The 19,756-nt window shown below is 49.3% G+C and overlaps 3 protein-coding genes across 3 annotated transcripts; 2 read left to right on the forward strand and 1 right to left on the reverse strand.

The window, feature by feature from the left end:
* Positions 1 to 5,752: 5,752 nt before the first annotated feature.
* LOC128720042 (uncharacterized) lies at positions 5,753 to 7,356 on the forward strand. The gene is made up of 2 exons (XM_053813687.1): positions 5,753 to 6,352; positions 6,453 to 7,356. The coding sequence occupies exons 1-2, from the start codon at positions 5,753 to 5,755 to the stop codon at positions 6,639 to 6,641; spliced, it is 789 nt and encodes a 262-aa protein (XP_053669662.1). The 3' UTR covers positions 6,642 to 7,356.
* Positions 7,357 to 11,926: 4,570 nt separating this feature from the next.
* On the forward strand, positions 11,927 to 16,081 carry LOC128720257 (uncharacterized). Its single transcript, XM_053813917.1, has one exon. The coding sequence runs from the start codon at positions 11,927 to 11,929 to the stop codon at positions 16,079 to 16,081; it is 4,155 nt and encodes a 1,384-aa protein (XP_053669892.1).
* Positions 16,082 to 16,612: 531 nt separating this feature from the next.
* Positions 16,613 to 19,396, reverse strand: LOC128722742 (leucine--tRNA ligase, mitochondrial). The gene is made up of 3 exons (XM_053816424.1): positions 17,545 to 19,396; positions 16,995 to 17,482; positions 16,613 to 16,903 (listed from the first exon to the last, which is right to left on the reverse strand). The coding sequence occupies exons 1-3, from the start codon at positions 19,394 to 19,396 to the stop codon at positions 16,613 to 16,615; spliced, it is 2,631 nt and encodes an 876-aa protein (XP_053672399.1).
* Between the last annotated feature and the right edge of the window lie 360 nt (positions 19,397 to 19,756).

The raw sequence follows: 19,756 nt of genomic DNA on the forward strand, positions 1-19,756 counted from the left end.
TGTCATTTGATTGTTTGTTTGTAAGATTTCCATAAACTTTATGGGTATTTTAAATACCGCAATACTCTATCGTTAGTCAGCTCAGTAAGTCTTAATTATTTCATTCTTTCATACTTTCCTTATAAAAGTTTTCTACATGAACAACGTTTTCTGAATCTGTAAATGATCTTCAAATATTCTTATTCACCAACACGAGCGAACATAATACTCTTCAAAAACTATAGAGCTATTTCATTTGTGTACTGGAGCTATACGAATGATTCTTAACCGTAGCATTTGGAACAATAAGTAAAAAGTTGCGTGATTTAAAGCTTTTCCAGATCAGATTTAGACAATATTCGTATTATACAATCAATTCTAAACACAAAATCTGCATATTGTTACTGTGTCTACATATCCTTCCATTATGAAGTCAGGAGTGTGCTAGATATCTGGCCTATAATTTATTGCATTAATTGTACTATATTTAATAAAGCTTTTCATTCACAATCTGGTTTGGTTTATAGACGTCTTGATGAGCAGTTAGAAATCAATACTTCAAGAAATATCACCAGAATGGAGATGATGCTTAGTTTTCTACAGGACATTGCTTATAGGACATGGAACACAGATGATTGTGCGATTAGTTTCGAAATATACAGGCTTGATTTTGTGCAAAAACATTCGAGCATTGGATGTTAAAATTCAAGACGCGGATAAATGTCGAAGATTCCATTTTCCTTCTTCATCTCAAAGTCGATTGCTGAATTTAGTGTAACTACACGATCATTTCTTTTGAGAGTGAAGAGAAATGTGTTTTGTTAAGTTAATGTATCATTTTATTTCCGAGAGTCTTCAATCAGTTCCGTGGTTCATTGTTTTCCCTTTCCCTTTGCGTTTTCCTTGCCTTTTCCGGCATTCTGAGCGTGAGCTCGGCCTTCTGCACCCTTCTCCTGTCCCATCTCCTTGGGATTAGCAACACCTCCCTTCTGGGCGTTCTTGGCTCCGGCAGCAGCGTGTTCCTTTCCGTTGCCCTTGGCTTGATCCTTGCCCTGAGACTCAGGTCCGCGAGCCGAAATCGTCACAACGCACAGGACGACGACCAGGAAGAACAGAGTGGCCTTCATTGTTGTTTGTTGTAAGGTTAGCTGTTGGGCTGAGCTCAGAAAGCGTTGCTTGGCACAGAAAGCTGCGAATGATGATAAAAATCGCTTCCAGCAACACTTTTATACTAAATTTTCGGTGCGATTATAAAATATGTGATTATTGTTTGGTTGATGGAAAATTATTTTAATTTCAGAGAACTACTCGAACAAATTTACCTGAAACCTTCCCATTTGCAAAAAAATGTCCTTATTTGCTTTTATTTTTCGCTAAAAATAATTGCGGAATCGGTAAATTACTCATTTTAGCCGGTATTTTTTGCCACATATAGATGATCACATAAACGGGCTAAAAATTTTAATGAGCACGTTATATTAATCAAACATAGCTAGCTGTAAATATCAATAGTTTCGATTACGCATTTCGTAGCTGTGTAATTTTTGACTATTAAAATGCAATATATTTTGAATTTGAAAAGCATATGGTATATCCTGAAATTCCCTATCATTGCCATTAATTTCCCATCAACTGAGCAACGTTTCCTTAACACTCATTTAGATGGTTATTTAGATGGTTATTGGTTGGTATATAAGTGTTGCTGGAAGTGATTTTTATCATCATTCGCAGCCTTCTGTGCCAAGCAACATCTTTCTGAGCTCAGCCCAACAGCTAACCTTACAACAAACAACAATGAAGGCCACTCTGTTCTTCCTGGTCGTCGTCCTGTGCGTTGTGACGATTTCGGCTCGTGGACCTGAGTCTCAGGGCAAGGATCAAGCCAAGGGCAACGGAAAGGAACACGCTGCTGCCGGAGCCAAGAACGCCCAGAAGGGAGGTGTTGCTAATCTCAAGGAGATGGGACAGGAGAAGGGTGCAGAAGGCCGAGCTCACGCTCAGAATGCCGGAAAAGGCAAGGAAAACGCAAAGGGAAAGGGAAAACAATGAACCACGGAAATGATTGAAGACTCTCGGAAATAAAATGATATATTAACTTAACAAAACACATTGCTCCTCACTCACAAAAGAAATGATCGTGTACAAACGCCGAACGTTAAGAGACATCTAATTCAACAATCGACTTCGAGTAGGATCGAAATGTCGACATTTATAAGCTTTGTGAATTTCAATATTAAACTCTTCGGTTTACATATCCTATAATCTCTGCATCTCTTTTACATATCCTATAAGTAATGTCCTGTAAAAACCAAGCATCATCTCCTTTGTCCTGATATCTCTGCCATTATCGATATTCATCTTTTCACCAACCCTACTCAAAGAGATAACTTGAGATCGTGAATCAAAAAAACGACCAAGTATAGCAAAATCAATGGATTAAATTGTAGACTTAGTAGACTTATAGAGCTTTTATTTAAAACACACTTGATTACTCAAAGAGAGAAAAATTAAAAAAACACAGCATTACATAGAAAGTGTGTCTGGAATCAGGTACACTACACGATTATTGTCTGAATAAAGAACTAGAAACGTAAAATGTTGAGTTATGCAGCTTTTAAGAGTGTTCTATTTGCTAGTAGCAATGATATGGATATAAATAAATAATTTATTGATTCCAATCAATTGTGTATCGTAACTTAAAGAAAAGTTTTAAATAAGTGAAGTGTGACTGATTGCCGGAGCATTATTAATGTAATTGAAATTTTTTTAAAGTTTCCTCCATGGTTTGCATACCAATAGAATGTTCAGCGATATTGTTTTGCTATCAGTTCAATATGCTTAGTCGTTTTTTTTAGACACCCTTCCATAGCTTGTAGTACACAGAGAAATTGTCAGTTCAACATCTCGTTTTATTTAGTTCCGTAAGTCCGTTTGAGCGATCAGTTCTTCTTGCCCTTGCCATTCGGTTTGCCCTGTTGCTTGCCCTTAGGTCCTCCCATAGGTCCTCCCATGGGGCCTCCCTTGCCACCAGGCATCTGGCGTTTGCCTTCGCCCTTTCCTCCCCGGTTCTCCTCGCTGCTTCCGTCACGTCCTTCCATCGAGACTTCACGATCCTTGCCCTTGCCGCCGTTCTTTCCCTTCGATTCCTCCTTTCGTGGCTCGGCCAACGCCACGGCGCACAGGACGACGATCAAGAAGAACAGAGTGGCCTTCATTGTTGCTTGTTGTTAGGTCAAGTGTTGGGCTGAATTCGAAAGATGTTGCTTGGCACAGGGGACTAAGAATGATGGTAAAAATCGCTTCCAGCATCCCTTTATATCAAGCATGGGGCGCTGGTTCTAAATGAGCGTCAAAGAAATGTTGCTGAGTTGATGGAAAATTAATGACAATGATAGGGAATTTCAGGATATACCATATGCTTTTTTAATTTGAAATATATTGCATTTTAATAGTTATGTAGTATACTTCTAGGAATTCGTAACCAAATCTATTGCTATTTTTAGCTTCCGGTGTTTGACTAATATAATGTGCGCATTGATATTTTTTGCCCATGTATGCGATCATCTATATGTGGCAAAAAAAAATTCCGGCTAAAATGAGTAATTTACGGATTGAGCAATTATTTTTAGCGAAAAATAAAGCAGATAAGGACACGTTATTGCAATTAAGAAGATGTCAGTAAAATGTGTTTCAGTAATTTTCTGAAATTAAAAAAAAACTTTCCCATCAACCAAACAATAATCACATATTTTATAATCGCACCGAAAATTTGGTATAAAAGTGTTGCTGGAAGTGATTTTTATCATCATTCGCAGCCTTCTGTGCCAAGCAACACTTTCTGAGCTCAGCCCAACAGCTAACCTTACAACAAACAACAATGAAGGCCACTCTGTTCTTCCTGGTCGTCGTCCTGTGCGTTGTGACGATTTCGGCTCGCGGACCTGAGTCTCAGGGCAAGGATCAAGCCAAGGGCAACGGAAAGGAACACGCTGCTGCCGGAGCCAAGAACGCCCAGAAGGGAGGTGTTGCTAATCCCAAGGAGATGGGACAGGAGAAGGGTGCAGAAGGCCGAGCTCACGCTCAGAATGCCGGAAAAGGCAAGGAAAACGCAAAGGGAAAGGGAAAACAATGAACCACGGAACTGATTGAAGACTCTCGGAAATAAAATGATACATTAACTTAACAAAACACATTTCTCTTCACTCTCAAAAGAAATGATCGTGTAGTTACACTAAATTCAGCAATCGACTTTGAGATGAAGAAGGAAAATGGAATCTTCGACATTTATCCGCGTCTTGAATTTTAACATCCAATGCTCGAATGTTTTTGCACAAAATCAAGCCTGTATATTTCGAAACTAATCGCACAATCATCTGTGTTCCATGTCCTATAAGCAATGTCCTGTAGAAAACTAAGCATCATCTCCATTCTGGTGATATTTCTTGAAGTATTGATTTCTAACTGCTCATCAAGACGTCTATAAACCAAACCAGATTGTGAATGAAAAGCTTTATTAAATATAGTACAATTAATGCAATAAATTATAGGCCAGATATCTAGCACACTCCTGACTTCATAATGGAAGGATATGTAGACACAGTAACAATATGCAGATTTTGTGTTTAGAATTGATTGTATAATACGAATATTGTCTAAATCTGATCTGGAAAAGCTTTAAATCACGCAACTTTTTACTTATTGTTCCAAATGCTACGGTTAAGAATCATTCGTATAGCTCCAGTACACAAATGAAATAGCTCTATAGTTTTTGAAGAGTATTATTTTCGCTCGTGTTAGCGAATAAGAATATTTGAAGATCATTTACAGATTCAGAAAACGTTGTTCATGTAGAAAACTTTTATAAGGAAAGTATGAAAGAATGAAATGAATAAGGCTTACTGAGCTGACTAACGATAGAGTATTGCGGTATTTAAAATACCCATAACGTTTATGGAAATCTTACAAACAAATAATCAAATGTCAAGAGAACGGAGCAACCACGATGTATGATCAATCAGATATCAATCTTATCAATCGCTTATTGTCTTTGTCAAAGGGTGATCTTTCTCATGTTATTAGAGACACTTCCATAGCGCGCAGTACACAGAGAAATTGTCAGTTCAACATCTCGTTTTATTTAGTTCCGTAAGTCCGTTTGAGTGATCAGTTCTTCTTGCCCTTGCCATTCGGCTTGCCCTGTTGCTTGCCCTTGGGTCCTCCCATAGGTCCTCCCATGGGGCCTCCCTTGCCACCAGGCATCTGGCGCTTGCCTTCGCCCTTTCCACCCCGGTTCTCTTCGCTGCTTCCGTCACGTCCTTCCATCGAGACTTCACGATCCTTGCCCTTGCCGCCGTTCTTTCCCTTCGATTCCTCCTTTCGTGGCTCGGCCAACGCCACGGCGCACAGGACGACGATCAAGAGGAACAGAGTGGCCTTCATTGTTGCTAGATGGATTGTTGTTGCCCGAGGAGAAACTGTAGCGATGTGCAAGCAAACTTCAAATGTGATTGAAAGCAAACTGAACCACCGCTTTTATACTCTGTTGAGTACTAATTTTAGTCATTACAAAACCATTATCATATGCAATGATCCATTTGTATACATTTCCCATTTAACACCAGCATTTTCACCGTAAATTATTTCTACTTCTCATAAACATTACATTTACCCTTTACAAGTATGGTGGGATTTTCTCGGCTGCTTTCCTGTTAGCCTAAAATTATGATACCAAGCCCAACGTACTAAACATTTTGCTTGTTTTGGCCATCTTCAGATGAACACGCTACAGGAATGCCTGCCCAAGCTGGAGTTCACGCTATCCGTGGACGAAGAGAACGCTCTCACGCTGTACGAGGAGCTCGAGCAGACGGACATCAACCCAACCAACCTCAACGTGAACTGCTGCTGCGGTCTACTCCGCACATCACCGTTCCACCAGCCCAAGCGTTTAACCGGTTCACCCGATCGCACCCAACTGGGCTCAGGTGACGCACAAACTGAGCCTCACCATCACCATCATCAGCACCACAGCCATGATGCGGACGAGCACGTCCCCGTCACATCCTGCGAGGACTTCGACAATGACTCCACCCTCACCGACAGATGGCGCCACATTGCCGAACGACGCAACGAACGGTACCGCACGTTCGGGCTGCTCGAGTCCAGCATCATGAACAGCTTCCAGCTGCAGAACTTTCGCCGCAAAACACCCAGCGTCTTCGATTCATCCAGCTCATCCGGCCAGACGAGCTGCAGCTCTACCGCATCCAGCATGATCGAGGACATCTCGGACAAGATCGACGAGATCGGGAAGCTCGACACCAACATCCACTCGCTCATGTACAAATCAGTCGAGCTTCACAACGACATACTGGTAAGGCAGACCGGACGATCCAAGCTGCCACACCAGCTGTTGACAAGGATGCGTCCGAAAATGATCATGGTTTTCATTTTGTGCCTTATTTTTTCTCCAGTCCCTCGAGGCGACCACAAATCGGCTGATCGCCGACACGAAGAAGCTCTCGGACGATCTGGATGACGTGCGATTTTTGGACGAGCTGATCGCCATCCTAAACGGAGACATCGGGCCGGTGATACACCGCGAGTGGCCTTACAAAATTGATACCGACGCACCGATCGAGGAAGGCACACCGGTCACCTAGCTTCAGCACATCCGTCGTTGGACGGCCCCGAGCGCATCCGGTTCCGCTGCGCTCCTGATCCCGTCTTAGTACGCCCATTACGCCGCTAGTGTCCTCGTGACTGGGCGCTTTGTAGTGTGCCGACGAGAACGTGAAGAGGCGGCGTGGGAGAAATGGAAAAGGAAAATTCCAAAACACCACCGAACCGCACGGCTTGCTGCGTGGGTGGGCTTTCAAATCGATAGTCTTGGTCTTGCGAGTAGGAGGAGGTCGTTTTGGGGAGGCTTAAGTAGGAAACGGGCGCCCGCTAGTCCTTGCGCACGATAATTGGCTTAAGGGCCCGCAACAGCAGCTCTTACATTGGGGACGTTGGGCGACGTTGAATATTCAATTGTATGTTTCCGGGAAAGCACAGATTCAGCTTTTTGTTTCCTTTTCGTTCCTTTTGTTTTGCCCTTCGCGACGTTTCACCGGCTTCTTAGCCATAAGCATAATTATAAGTAGGTATGAGTAGTTGGCGGTTGCGTGTCGCTTTCGAATGCCCCTCAAAAAGAAAAATTAAATATAAGAAGAAAAAAACCCGCCACCCGACAATCAGATGAACCAAGGAAGCCATTTGATGGCCATTAGCCGGCGGTTTGGCATCCGGGCGATCGTTAACGAGCCGCCATTACGGCGGTTAAGAACATACGCTAACCCAAAGCAGGCTGTACAATAAACGAGCAAATTGTGATAACTGTAATCGGTCGTGTCGTGGGTCTTTTCATTTGAACGAAATCACTTAGTAGGCTCGCCCAAGCGAGGATCATCTAAAGCTCATCAGCCGAGATTCCCAGACCGCTGCTGTTGATCAAAAGCAATGAGGGTAATTTCGGGCGGTTGTTTTGGTGAAATTTGTTTGGGTGTTGACTTCAAAACAGCAACAACAAAAAAGTACCGAAATTCTCACTACATCCAACGTGCGCGACACACGAATGCAAACGAATCCCCGAACCGAAAGGACATCCAACCCATAGTACTTGAGTGGGAGGACCTTCAGGGGCAGGATGAAATCAATTTGTCCCCCAAATCGAAATGCAAACGACACACCCATGCGGTAATAACTTTTGTCATTGACTTCCTTTATTTCGTGCACATCGAACCAACGGCACCGGGCTCCATCGGGGTGGGACATTTTCGGTATTGGTTTCTTTTCCGAGCGCGAGCATAATCACGCCATTGAACTTGCCCGACCACTGCACGTCTCTCTGTGTGTGTATATGTTTGTGTGTGTGTTTGGGGGGAGGATTTTCCTTCTCGACTATTTTTTTTGCACCCATTTTCCACTGGTAGAAACGATTGCAATATTGCCATTGCCCGTTCAGGCATTCGCACACATGAATTTATGCACGAACCGGTGCAAAAGTGACACCGAGCAAACAAAATAAGGACAACCGCGAGGTTCTGTGTGCCGTTGCCCCTCCGTGTTCCGTTCGTTGAACGCTTGGTGCCATGCTTCATGCTGGCACCAAGTCTAACTCACTCCACTCACTGCCATTTAGGTAATGCAAATGAAGAAGCGCCAAGTTGCTTCAGACTCTCTCACCCATGCCATGCTTCACTGCAACAAAGTGAACAGTCTCAGGTCCTTTGGCGCGCGGTAGCGTGGGTGAAGTTTTACAGCAACATTTTATTAACTTTCTGCCAAACCGTGCGCAACCCTCCATTGGCCCACGGTAGAACGGCAGGAGTTAATTACTCGAGTATGCCCCAACTCCGATCGTTCACACGCCCGGTTCCACCCGAGAAGAAGGGAGGCTTGTTCACACACACACCCACCCACCCACACAAGGCTTACCGATTTTCCGTTGATTTAGCGTTCGTTAACCTGCAGTGGGGGGGAGTTTATTTTCTTTTTTTTTTTTGAGTTCCGCCCAACCGCTTCCGGTTCTGCATTCCTGGTGTTGCGCCCGGTGAAGCGGTAAAGTTTCGTTCGTTATGGCACACTGGCGGGCTCGTGCACGTGGCCAGGCCGAACATGAACGCTGGTTAGTGCCTTCACGGAGGCATAGCGAACATAAAAACAGGCCGGTGGCAAAAAGGTCAAACGGAAACGGAGGAATGGGATGCGAAATTGGCACAATTCATGTTTTAATTATGCTGTGACATTTTTTTTTCTGCTGATTCTACGCTTCCACCGTTCAGCAGTGAGGAACATGTGGAACATTGTACCACCAACTGGAGCCAGTTTCGCTTCATTAGGAGCAAGCAAAAAAAAAGGCTGAGTGGCAGGTAATTTTCATGCAAAAGAATGTTTTTATTAACATTGTACGAGCGGCTGCATATGCGCCAAAAGGAGCGTCCGCGAAGGTGAAACAAAATTATTGCACCAAAGATATTGCTAAAATAAACAACCGAATCCATCGCTCACTCTCGATACAATCCCGTTGCATTTGGGTTATTTTTTTCCCCCCTTCTCGCTAATCAGAAGCAACACAAATTGCAACGTTGAGCGGCAGCGAAGGGTTCACTCGCTGAAACCCAACCCCCTGGTGCTTGCGCCACCCTGGTGTGTAGTGCGCCTGCAAATAGCCCACGAGGTGCTAATGATAGAAAATGGCGAACGAAAAAATGTAGGCCAATTTTGTGCACGCCGTGAACCCATTTTCGTACAACCTTCCCAAGAATGCGCATTGCCCCCGAGCCCGAGCCGGGTTTTTTTTATGGAAAGGAGGGATCCCTGGGCGCGAAGGAAAGCGCAAACTTTGCGCATTTCCCAACGATTTTCACTTTTCCCACCATTCACGCCAATTCAAACCAACTTTAAGCACTTGGAAGTAACACTTCCGTCGGCTGGGTTCGTCCGGAAATTCCAAAGACATTTCCCCAAAACACGCACACTCACTCACGCTCCTGCTCATCGGCGCCTACTTTGCACATGTGAGATGGCCCGCCAGACAGCAGGGGTGTAAAAAAAAATCGACCAAAACAAACACACACTCAGAGCCGATGGGAAACTTTAACCCCGTTCCGGCTCGACTTTTAGTGCCGGAATGCGAGGAAACTATTCAGACGGCCGGAAGCGCTGCCACATGCTGCCAAGTCTGCGAGTCGGAAAAACCCCCGGTCCCGAGCTCCACGGCACCGTCATCGGGTGTGCACGTCATCGAAAGCTAGCCACCCACGTAGGATGCCCGCTGGAACCCGCTCGATAGCCTGGCGAAAGGGGTTACTAACAATAAAAAACAAAAGTACGATCGGTACGTAATCTATGGACGGGCTGTGCCTAATCACAACCCACGGTGGCAGTTGGAAAACGGCCATTCAACGAACACACGCTCGCTGCTGGCTTGGTTCGTCCTCGCGGTGTCCTGCCAGGGGTACTGCTTGCACCGCTTCGACACCCGCGGCCCGAAGGATGAACTAAATCAACCGACATCAACACGTGAAGCGGCTAGCAAGCGCCGAACAACAATCCACCACGAGAAACAGCTTCGAGTGAGTGGGTTAAACGGTACTAGCCCACGTCCTGACCTAGGGACACCCCTAAAAAGCCGTTTAAAAACACCATTCAAGATGCCAACATTTCCTTTGCGTAATGACACAACATGGCGGGCGCAGTACATCCATTTTACCGCGCAGTGTGTTGAGAGAGAAACAACAACCAAGGAACGAGACAAGGAACCCCAACCCAACACAAAGGCAGCCTTTAAGGCACATGTAACAATCACCCAACCGAGCACGTTACTTCCGCAACGTGACCGATTGCAGCGCTTTTCCGGTGGAAAACCCAACGCCCCACGCGAGTTAAGAACGGCAAAACGACGGCGCGTTCTTATGCTACGGCGGGGTAACCACGCGAAAACAACCTCCGCGCCTCCACGAAACATACGCCAGCCAATGCCCTAACAACATTCGGCCCAATCACTAGGCTTTTGTTTATATCTAACCTCAATACGCGAGCATGGCGCATAGATAGTGGGGGTCGCGCCAACCCGCAAAGCGTTTGGAGTGCCCGCATCGTCGGCCGGGAGGGTGGAAAGGACTTTCCCATTTTCCGACAGCCCGCCCCCGCCACGTCCTTCGCAAGCGCAACCGGTACGGTGTGTGAGCGAGACGGCGAGCGATTCATGCTATCACGCTCACCCAGCGAGCGAGGGAGTTTTAGTTTTTCAATCATAAACAACCTAAAACGCGGCCGCCTGTGAGCGGAAAACTAAAACATCGCTCAAAGACGCGACCCCACCGTACGGGTGTCGGTACGAAACACACACACACACGCACACCAGCACGCTCCTTTGCTCCTTTCGCAGGAGGACATCGAACGGGACCCCACCACCCGCAAAAACCCGTGCGGCGAACCGTGCACGGTGAAAGAAATTGCGCCCGAAAGGCAGTCGAAAGGATCGCGTCGCCGTGTTCGGATGTCCTGGGCGTCGTCGTACGGTGCGCTTGCGGTGGTGGTGGTGGTGGCGGTGATTGTCCGTGATTTCAAGCTTATCCTGCCGCTTGCTTATCCTGCGGTTTGCCGTGGACCGTGTGTGAGAGTGCGGGGAAAACACCCTTCCGGGAAAAGTCGTGTGGGCGTGTGTGAAACCAACGGCAGGATCCCTGGCTCGCAGAATGATCGGGCAATGATCCGTGGGCAATTGGTGGGGGCTAAAATAAGTGCGGAAGTATCGTGAGCCTTGAGAGAGCACGTTATTCTCCCCAAAAAAACACACACACACACATACGCGCGGAAGAGACGATTTCCACCCTGTGTCTGTCGCTGTGTCTGTGTCGGGGAAAAAATCGGTCACGAAAGTTTTTCGGGCATTCAATTGATTTTCACTCCCGGCGCAGGTGGTAGTGGTGGTGGTGGTTCGGTTGCCTCAAAGCGCGGGTGTGTGTGAGCCACAAGGAGTCGGAAAAGCCCCCCTCGGGGCGTGCGAGGTGGGCGAGAAGTCATCATAAACAACTTTATGAAAGCAGCACATTGAAACGGCGCGCGAGGAGTGCTGCAGCACAACTACACACACACACACACAACCCCCGTGCGGGTGAAGGACTCGTGGCCGTCTTGTGTCGTGACACCCGAGAAAGCCAGTCCGACCATTCCGGAGGGAGCAAACGGAAACGCTTCCCGTGGGTATTTGACGGATTAGTTAAGAGCTTTAGGAGTGATAACGAGATTCGTGCTGTGAGCCGTAATTGATAGAACCACGCCGGTGGCCAATGCAGCTCAGTTGGACACATGAGTGAAGCGAACAGACACGCGACAATCGGTGTAAGAAACAGGTGAACGCGAAGGGCGCCCGCAACCGGGTGGGTACGCCGAGTTTCCAATGAGTACGCCGAAAATTCGTGGAAAATCCGCCGTACACATCAACGACACCATCATCGGACCGGGTGCGGCCGGTGCACCGGTTGGCGCCCACAACGCCCTGCTAAAGATCGAATCCGTCGTACCGAAGCTGACGGTGCATCGTGGCAGCAACGGAGCTGGAACGACCGGGCTGGTCGGTGGCCATACGGGACGTTTGCGGACGTTCCATCGGTCACACAGCACGCTCAGTTCGTCCTACCTGAGAAAGGTGACAGCGGCTGCTGCAGCCGATCACAACCGGCAGCAGCACCAGCGCATTCTAGCACCCAGGCCTGATCCAATTGCCGAACGACCTGGCTTTACGGGAACATCGTCTACGTCACCATCACCGGCACTGGGACAGTCTCTGCTCGTTGATGCAACCGGACAACCTGGGTTGTTGGGTGCGTACGGTGAAACGCCACCACTCGACAGTACACTGTTGGTGCAGAATGGTGTCTCAAGCATCCGGCGTTCGCAAAAGGACCGTGAAAAACACCCCGATCGGGTGAACCTCGATCGGAAGGGACTCAGCTCGATACCGCTTATCGAGGACGAACCGAATCTGCGGTTGCTTTCGTTGCAGCACAACCTAATCAACGCATTTCACATCCCACCGGAGGCGGATTCGAATAATAACCTGCAACCGGCGGGTGTCACTGCTGCCGGAAATGGGACTGAGCTTAAACCGGGCGGACCACCGGGTGGACCACCGGGCAGTAGTCCTCCAACACCTACAAGACCTTCCCCGAGTGGTACGCCTACTAATGGGCCGACATACGCGACCACCAAACCTTCGGTTAAGCAGTTTCTACGCCAAAAATCGACCTCCCGTGGGCAACTGCTGGTGGGGGGTGCACTAGGGACACCGGGTGCACCGGGGGCTGGTTCCACGAGTGGGAGTTTCATCCAGAGTAAGATCACGATCGGTAGCAAGCAAGCAGGTGGTCAGATTCAATCGCAAACCGGTGGAGGTCCAGTCACGATATCGCCTCATCTCCAGAAATCGACACCACACGTGTCCCCAACGGCGCCGATCGCGATCACAGCTCAACAGAAGAGCTTGCTGAAGAAGTCGAACAGCTTTATCGGTGGTCCAAGCATGTTCCTTGCCGGTGGAACAACCGCTGGGACATCCCCGGGACCGGGAGCGAATGGGTTGCTGAAGATGCGTGCCGGGAAGTTGCTGCTCGTGCCATCGTTTAGTATCGATAATTTGAGCAACATCAGCGAATTGCCGGGTGGATTGGCTGAGCAGGAGTACTGCAATGGACAGTACTCGAGCAGCAACGGAAGCGCTGGAAATAGTGGAAAAACGACACCCGTCAACGGTAACGGTGGTCAGACGACGCCGGGTGCACCGGAAACGAACCCATTCGGGGGTGGTTTGATGGTGGTTCCGCGTTACAACCTTGGGAATTTGGTTTTTCTCGATCTGTACGACAACCAGATCGAGCGGATCTCGTGTCTGGATGGGTTGAAGAGCCTGACGGTGCTGTTGCTGGGCAAGAACCGTATCACCGACATCGGTGGGTTGGTGTCGCTGAAGGGCACGCTGCGGGTGCTCGATCTGCACGGCAATAAGATCGCGAACATTACGGGCAAAATCAGCCAGCTGCAGGAGCTGAAGTCACTCAACCTGGCGGGCAATGCACTGCGGCAGATCCAGGTGCAGGATTTCGCCGGATTGTTCAGCCTGAAGGAGCTGAATCTGAAGCGCAATCGGATTAAGAAAATGTTCGGTTTTGACGACCTGCACAACCTCGAGCGGCTCTGGTTGTGTCACAACGATTTGCAGTGCGTTGAGGATATGTCGGCGATCGCGAAAGCGATCAACCTGAAGGAGGTGACGATCGAGAACAATCCCGTCTCGCTTGCGGGTGATTGTGTGTCGTTTTTGGTCAGCTATCTGCCCGGGCTGGTGTCGCTTAGCCAGATGCAGATCACCGAACAGGTGCGTCGAGCCGCGTCGGCGTGGCGCAAGAACAAGGAGCTATCTGACAGCAAGTACTCCAACTTGACGTCTGACGTGTGTCAGAGCATCCGGCGGGAGGAGATCATCTCGAACGCGCGCACCAACTGGGAGCTGCTCCGGTCGCAACAGTCAACGGTGATTGCGAGAAGTGGCCGCATCACCGGAACAACCGGGAAAGACACCGATATGCTGCTCGACTCCGCGAGCAATCTCTCACCGGAACTTGGTCCTCCTGGCGGTGCGACTACTGGTGGAAAGTTACCACGGAAGGGTCTTGCTGCGACCAACGGCACCGGACAGACGAATGGTGGTCGGACGATGAAGGCAGCCAACGGAAGAAAACCGGCAACCAACCGGAAACCGTTGGTACGGTCGTCCTCGCAGGATAACTCCGGCTCACAACTGTCCGAGCAGGGCGGTGAGGAGTACTTCCGATTGCCACCGATCTTGGCACCGTTTCTCGAGCAATCCGCTACACCAGCGAAACCGGCCGATGGAGACTGCCCGGTTGCGTCCGATGTGGCCGTACACGCGGATTCAAGCGTTTCCAGCGGATTTAGCTCGGACAACGATGAACAGCTCAATCCGAAGGACCTCGACAAGGAGCTTGACAAACAGCCCACCCTGGTGGCAACGAATAGTGCGAGCTCAACGCCAGAAAAGGATTCCGACACCGATCGACCGTTGGCAAACGTGGCGGAAGCGCAAGAGATCTCAACCACCATCGGTCCAGTTAACCAGCAGGAGTTTCCCGTTCAGACAACAGAAGAAACGATCGTTAAACTACCCACATCACCGGACGAGCGAGCTCCCATCAACAGCAACGAGAACACACCGGAAGAGGTTAACTTCGAAAAGCTGTCCACACTTTCCACGCTCTCGGCGAAAAGTGGCACCGAGTCGGTGATCACGAACATCAGCTCCAACTCCGACTCCACCGGATCCACGACGGATTCAGCGAGCAGTGGTCCTACGCATGGTGGAAGCGGAACCACCGTTGTCGGAGGAACAGGAGTGGGTGGTGGGAGTACCAGTGGACACAGTTCGACAAGCAGCACCACCCACGGTCGGTCGCACAAAACGAAACTTAACACACCGGTCAAGCGGTACGGTACGGGAACGTTGTCGCGAACGCAAACGGCACGCAATGGCGGCATATCCTCCGGAACCGTGGCAAGCCTAGCCAGCACGTCCAACCTAGCGTCCAATTCCTCTGGTACACCTGGACCCGGCACGTCACCGGGTGGAACCACCAACGGAACATACTCGGCTTTTTCGAGCAGCAACTACGGTACCGGCACTGGAACCGGTGCCGGTAAATCGGGAAAATCGGGCGAACGCGAGCGCGAACAGGGCGGAGATTATCTGATCGAGATTTGTGGCCGGTACCTGAACGTGTACGGGCTCGGGGCACTCCGGTTCATCGACAAACAGTGGAACATGCAGAAAGCGTGCGACGTGCACACGGTCAAGTTTAGCTACATCAACTTCAACAGCATCACGGCGATCCTGTGCCGGATCAAGGTGCGCTTCGTCAACGCGGAAAACTTTATCTTTCGCGAGACGAACATCAGCTGTCTCGGGCAGATCAACGCGCTCGCTGAAAGTCAAGGGATTGCGTCACTCACGATCGATCCGGAGGGAAATCCGCTGTCCGGAAGATCGTGGCGCAACTACGCCATCTATCGGCTATCGCACTGGGGTCTCAAGCAGGTGAACGGTACAGAGGTGACTCCGGAGGAGGTGCAAACGGCGGAGGCGTCGTACGCCGGTCTGTCCGATTTGGTGCTGTGGTCCCTCCCGGAAGGGCTGCTGCAGCCGCTGTTGCAGCGTTTGCGGCTCGAGGAGACGGCCCATGCGTCCAAGATGACGGCCAAGGAGTGGCTGATGCAGGCCGACCCCTCGCTCAAGAACATCGTCGGCAAGGAGGCCCTACAGTGGAAGAAACACAGCACCACTCAGGACGATGCGGTTATGCGCGCCAAGGGAAAGGCGTACTTCGGTAAGATGCTCGAGAACACGTGCAACGCGGTCGAGAAGCTGCAGCGGCTCGAAACGATGTGGCCGGCGCTGCTGCTCGAGATGATTCGCAACACGCTCATCGACTACTCGCAGATCGACGTGTACGTGAAGGGAATGCTCGTGGAGCTGCTCAAGTAGCTGCGTTTCCGTAAACAATGTGTTCAGCAGGCGGCCGGAACGAGCGCCTGGATGATGGAACCATCGGATATCGCTCGGAACCGCATTTCGTGTACTGTTAACCGATTAGTTGACTCACTTTTTTAAACGCTCAACGCCCACAACGGATCGCATGTTACGGAAAACGCGACGGGCCATCAACTAGTAGCTATTTTGCGTGCAACGGAAAAACTCCCTTTTTCTTCACTCAACACCCATCCGTCAACGTAGCGATTTCATCCCTGGATTCTTAGCCTGGACCTGGACACCGATGTGACTAATACAGGCTCGTAAAGCCTGCACGCGCTGCATGCGCTGAATAGTCGTTTTCCTTTCCTGTTGCATCCACGTTTCATCCAGTGCGCGGTATCCTCTCTAACCGTAAGCGTATCGGAATCATATCGAATCTTTTGTACATGGCAAATAAAGCACTCGTCGATTACATCCTTGTATCTGCCTCGTGAATATCACAACATGTCCTCAACATATTCTCGGGTTTATTGGTTGACACCTTTAACCTATGTACAGCACTTCCAGTGACTTTTTCTTCTTTACTTTCTTGTCCTTTTTCTCCTTCTTGCTCTTTGGCGATTCGTCCTCTCCCAGTGAGGCACGGTCTAGAAACACGTTCAGGAAGGCCTCGCAGTTCGGATACAGCGTGAAATCGCTCGTTCGAAGTGGCCGTTTTCCGATCAGCTTTACGATCAGTTCCTGGCGCAGTGCCAGATCCAGGGACTCTTGATGCGTAAGCTGGTTGAAGCGCTTGGCCGGTATTTTCAGGATGCAACACTCAGCGCCATTGATCTACGAAAGAATGCATAAACAACCCAGAATGTGGTTTAACGTCAACCATTGCTGATTGCTCTCAACCCGACGGACGGAAACACAAACAAACCTTGAAGGTCAAATCAAGTGGAAATTCCTCGTCGATTGCTGGCCACTGTTGATCGAAAACTCCTCCATCCCACCGTACATCCGACGCGCCCAATAGGCCCTGATCGACGCGATACGGTGCGGTCACCAGCTGTTCCCACAGTTCGGCAGCAAAATGTGGTGCCATTGGCGCAAGCATGATAATCTGTGCCGCAAGCGCACGCTCGTACTGCCGACCGTAGGCAACAACCGCTGCCGGTGCTCGCCGGATGGCATTCGTGAGTCCCTGCATCTTCGAAATGCCAACACTGAGCTGGTGCGAATGGCGATAGTTGAAGGTTGCGCCAGCGGTGAAGTAGTTTCTTGCGTCCCACAGCTTATGCTCGTGGTCGGTAAATTCCTCCGTCGCCGGGGGAACTACGCTGCCGTGGGGAATATTCGCACGAAGTTCTCGAAAGTCGTGCATCGTTAACCACAAGCGTTTCTGCCAGTTCAGAATTCCCGGGAATGCTGCAAAAAGGGACCGTCAATGCTTAGTGTAAATGCAAACGGGTTCGTGCTGAAGTACTCACTCGCTTCGGACCAGTTGCGATGGGACGTGGGGGCAACGTCAGCCAACAGGATGAGCCGTAACGTGTCACATCCGTGCTCTCGCAGCACGTCGAGCGGATCCACGCCGTTGTGTTTGGATTTGGACATTTTCTCCCACAGCATCGTAACCGGTTCACCCGTCACTCGTTCAACTGCTCGGTTGCTCTTCTCATCGACGACGTCCACCTCGGCGGCAGAAATGTATTTCCCGTTGCTGGTCACCCGGTACGAACGGCCCATCACCATTCCTTGCACCAGCAGTCGCTTGAATGGTTCCGCTGAAGGCAACAACCCTTTGCTGTGCAGATAATGCGCGACAAAGCGCGCGTAATACAGATGCAGGACCGCGTGCTCCTTCCCACCGACGTACAGGTCCACCGGCATTAAACGGTGGGCAAGGGTGCGATCAAACATTTCGCGTGTGTTGTGAGCGTCAATGAAGCGCAAGAAGTACCACGAACTATCCACAAATGTGTCCATGGTGTCGGATTCACGACGACATTCCGGATGCTGACAGGAAGGGCAAGCCACTCGCAGCCACTCGTCGTTCTGAGCGAGCGGAACTCCGACGGAGTTTGTCGGCAATTTCACCGGAAGATCTGGTTCAGGGACGGGTACCGGGCCACAACTCGGACAATGCACAATCGGTATGGGTGTACCCCAGAAGCGCTGACGTGAAATCAACCAGTCACGTAGCTTTGAGCTAACGGGATGGCCGCCAATTCCTAGGGTGGTTGCTTGGCGAAGAATTTCCTCCGCAGAACATTGTGTTGCAGAAGCTTTACCACCGAAGTGCGCTTCATTTAACCCGTTCTTTAAAGCTAATGCGCGATTTTCATCGTTATCTATAGCTAAGTAGGTATCACAGCCTTCCGGAAAAGGTGCATTTTCAAGAACGACCACAGGAAGGGTGCTTTTCGTGAAGGGATTTTGTACTGTAATATCTAGCATACTGTCGAGGCTATTGTCCTTGTTCAACAGATTGGATGGGTGAACCGCAATGTAGAGAGCATTTTTCAAGTCCTCCGGGTCGCGAGTCCATACCGAAACGCTCGCTTTCACGTTTCCTACCAAAGGGAGCTCAAACGCGTATCCCTCGCATTCACCAATCCAATGGCGCTGCAACTTTATAATATCCTTCCAATCTTCAAGGCTGGGATCGTTTAAACCTTCCAATAGGGGTTTGGCAAATTTTGTCGTTTTAATGAACCACTGCCGTAGCACCTTTTTCTCCACCTTCGCTCCTGATCGCCAGGAACACCCGTTATCGTCGACCTGCTCGTCAGCCAACACCGTTTGATCAACGGGATCCCAGTTTACCAGGGCCTCTCTCTGATATGCCAAACCATCCTTGAAGAGCATCAGAAACAGCTGCTGAGTCCAGCGGTAATACTCCGGCTCGCAAGTAGCGAATTCGCGCTGCCAATCGAAGCTGAAGGAGAGCTTTTCCAGCTGCTTGCGCATTTCACCAATATTGCGGTGGGTCCACGTGTCGGCCGGTATTTGACGCTGCATGGCCGCATTCTCCGCTGGCAATCCAAAAGCGTCCCAACCCATTGGGTGCAAAACATTGGCACCGTTAAGCCGGTAAAACCTCGCCATCGCGTCGCTGATCGTGTACACACGCACGTGGCCCATGTGTAGATTACCGGAGGGATACGGGAACATAGCAAGAACGTAACGCTTCTCTCGCAAACTGTCGGATGGGTTGAACCGATAATCACCTAGATTTTTATGCCACTTGGTTTCTAACTTTAGCTTCATTTCGGAAGTCAACTCGCGGCCAGCCTGCAACGATACGAGCGCAATTGCAATACAAACTGCACTGGACATTGGCCAGCATATATTCCGTTTTTACCGAGAGCTGTCCTGCGGAAGAACTGAAGCATCTCCATTCTTTGGGCCACCTTCGTGCGATAGATATGTGAAATATACGCATGTTTTTAGGACAATCGTAATCACAACAAACTTTTCCAATACAATGACATAACTCGAGCTAAAATTCCGACAAAATGTCAAACGGTGTTTCATCGACAAAATGCGAACGAAGGAATCACAACAAACGACGGTGATAGTGCCGGTACGCATGCGCAGGCCGGTATCAGCTGTTCAGTTTGATCGATTGTTATGTACACAATGATCGGCATCTCGTTCTACCGATGAAATGGCAATATCAACAAACCACCAAAGATA

This window comes from Anopheles nili, chromosome 2 (assembly GCF_943737925.1).
Source record: "Anopheles nili chromosome 2, idAnoNiliSN_F5_01, whole genome shotgun sequence".
Taxonomy (NCBI): Eukaryota; Metazoa; Arthropoda; class Insecta; order Diptera; family Culicidae; genus Anopheles; species Anopheles nili.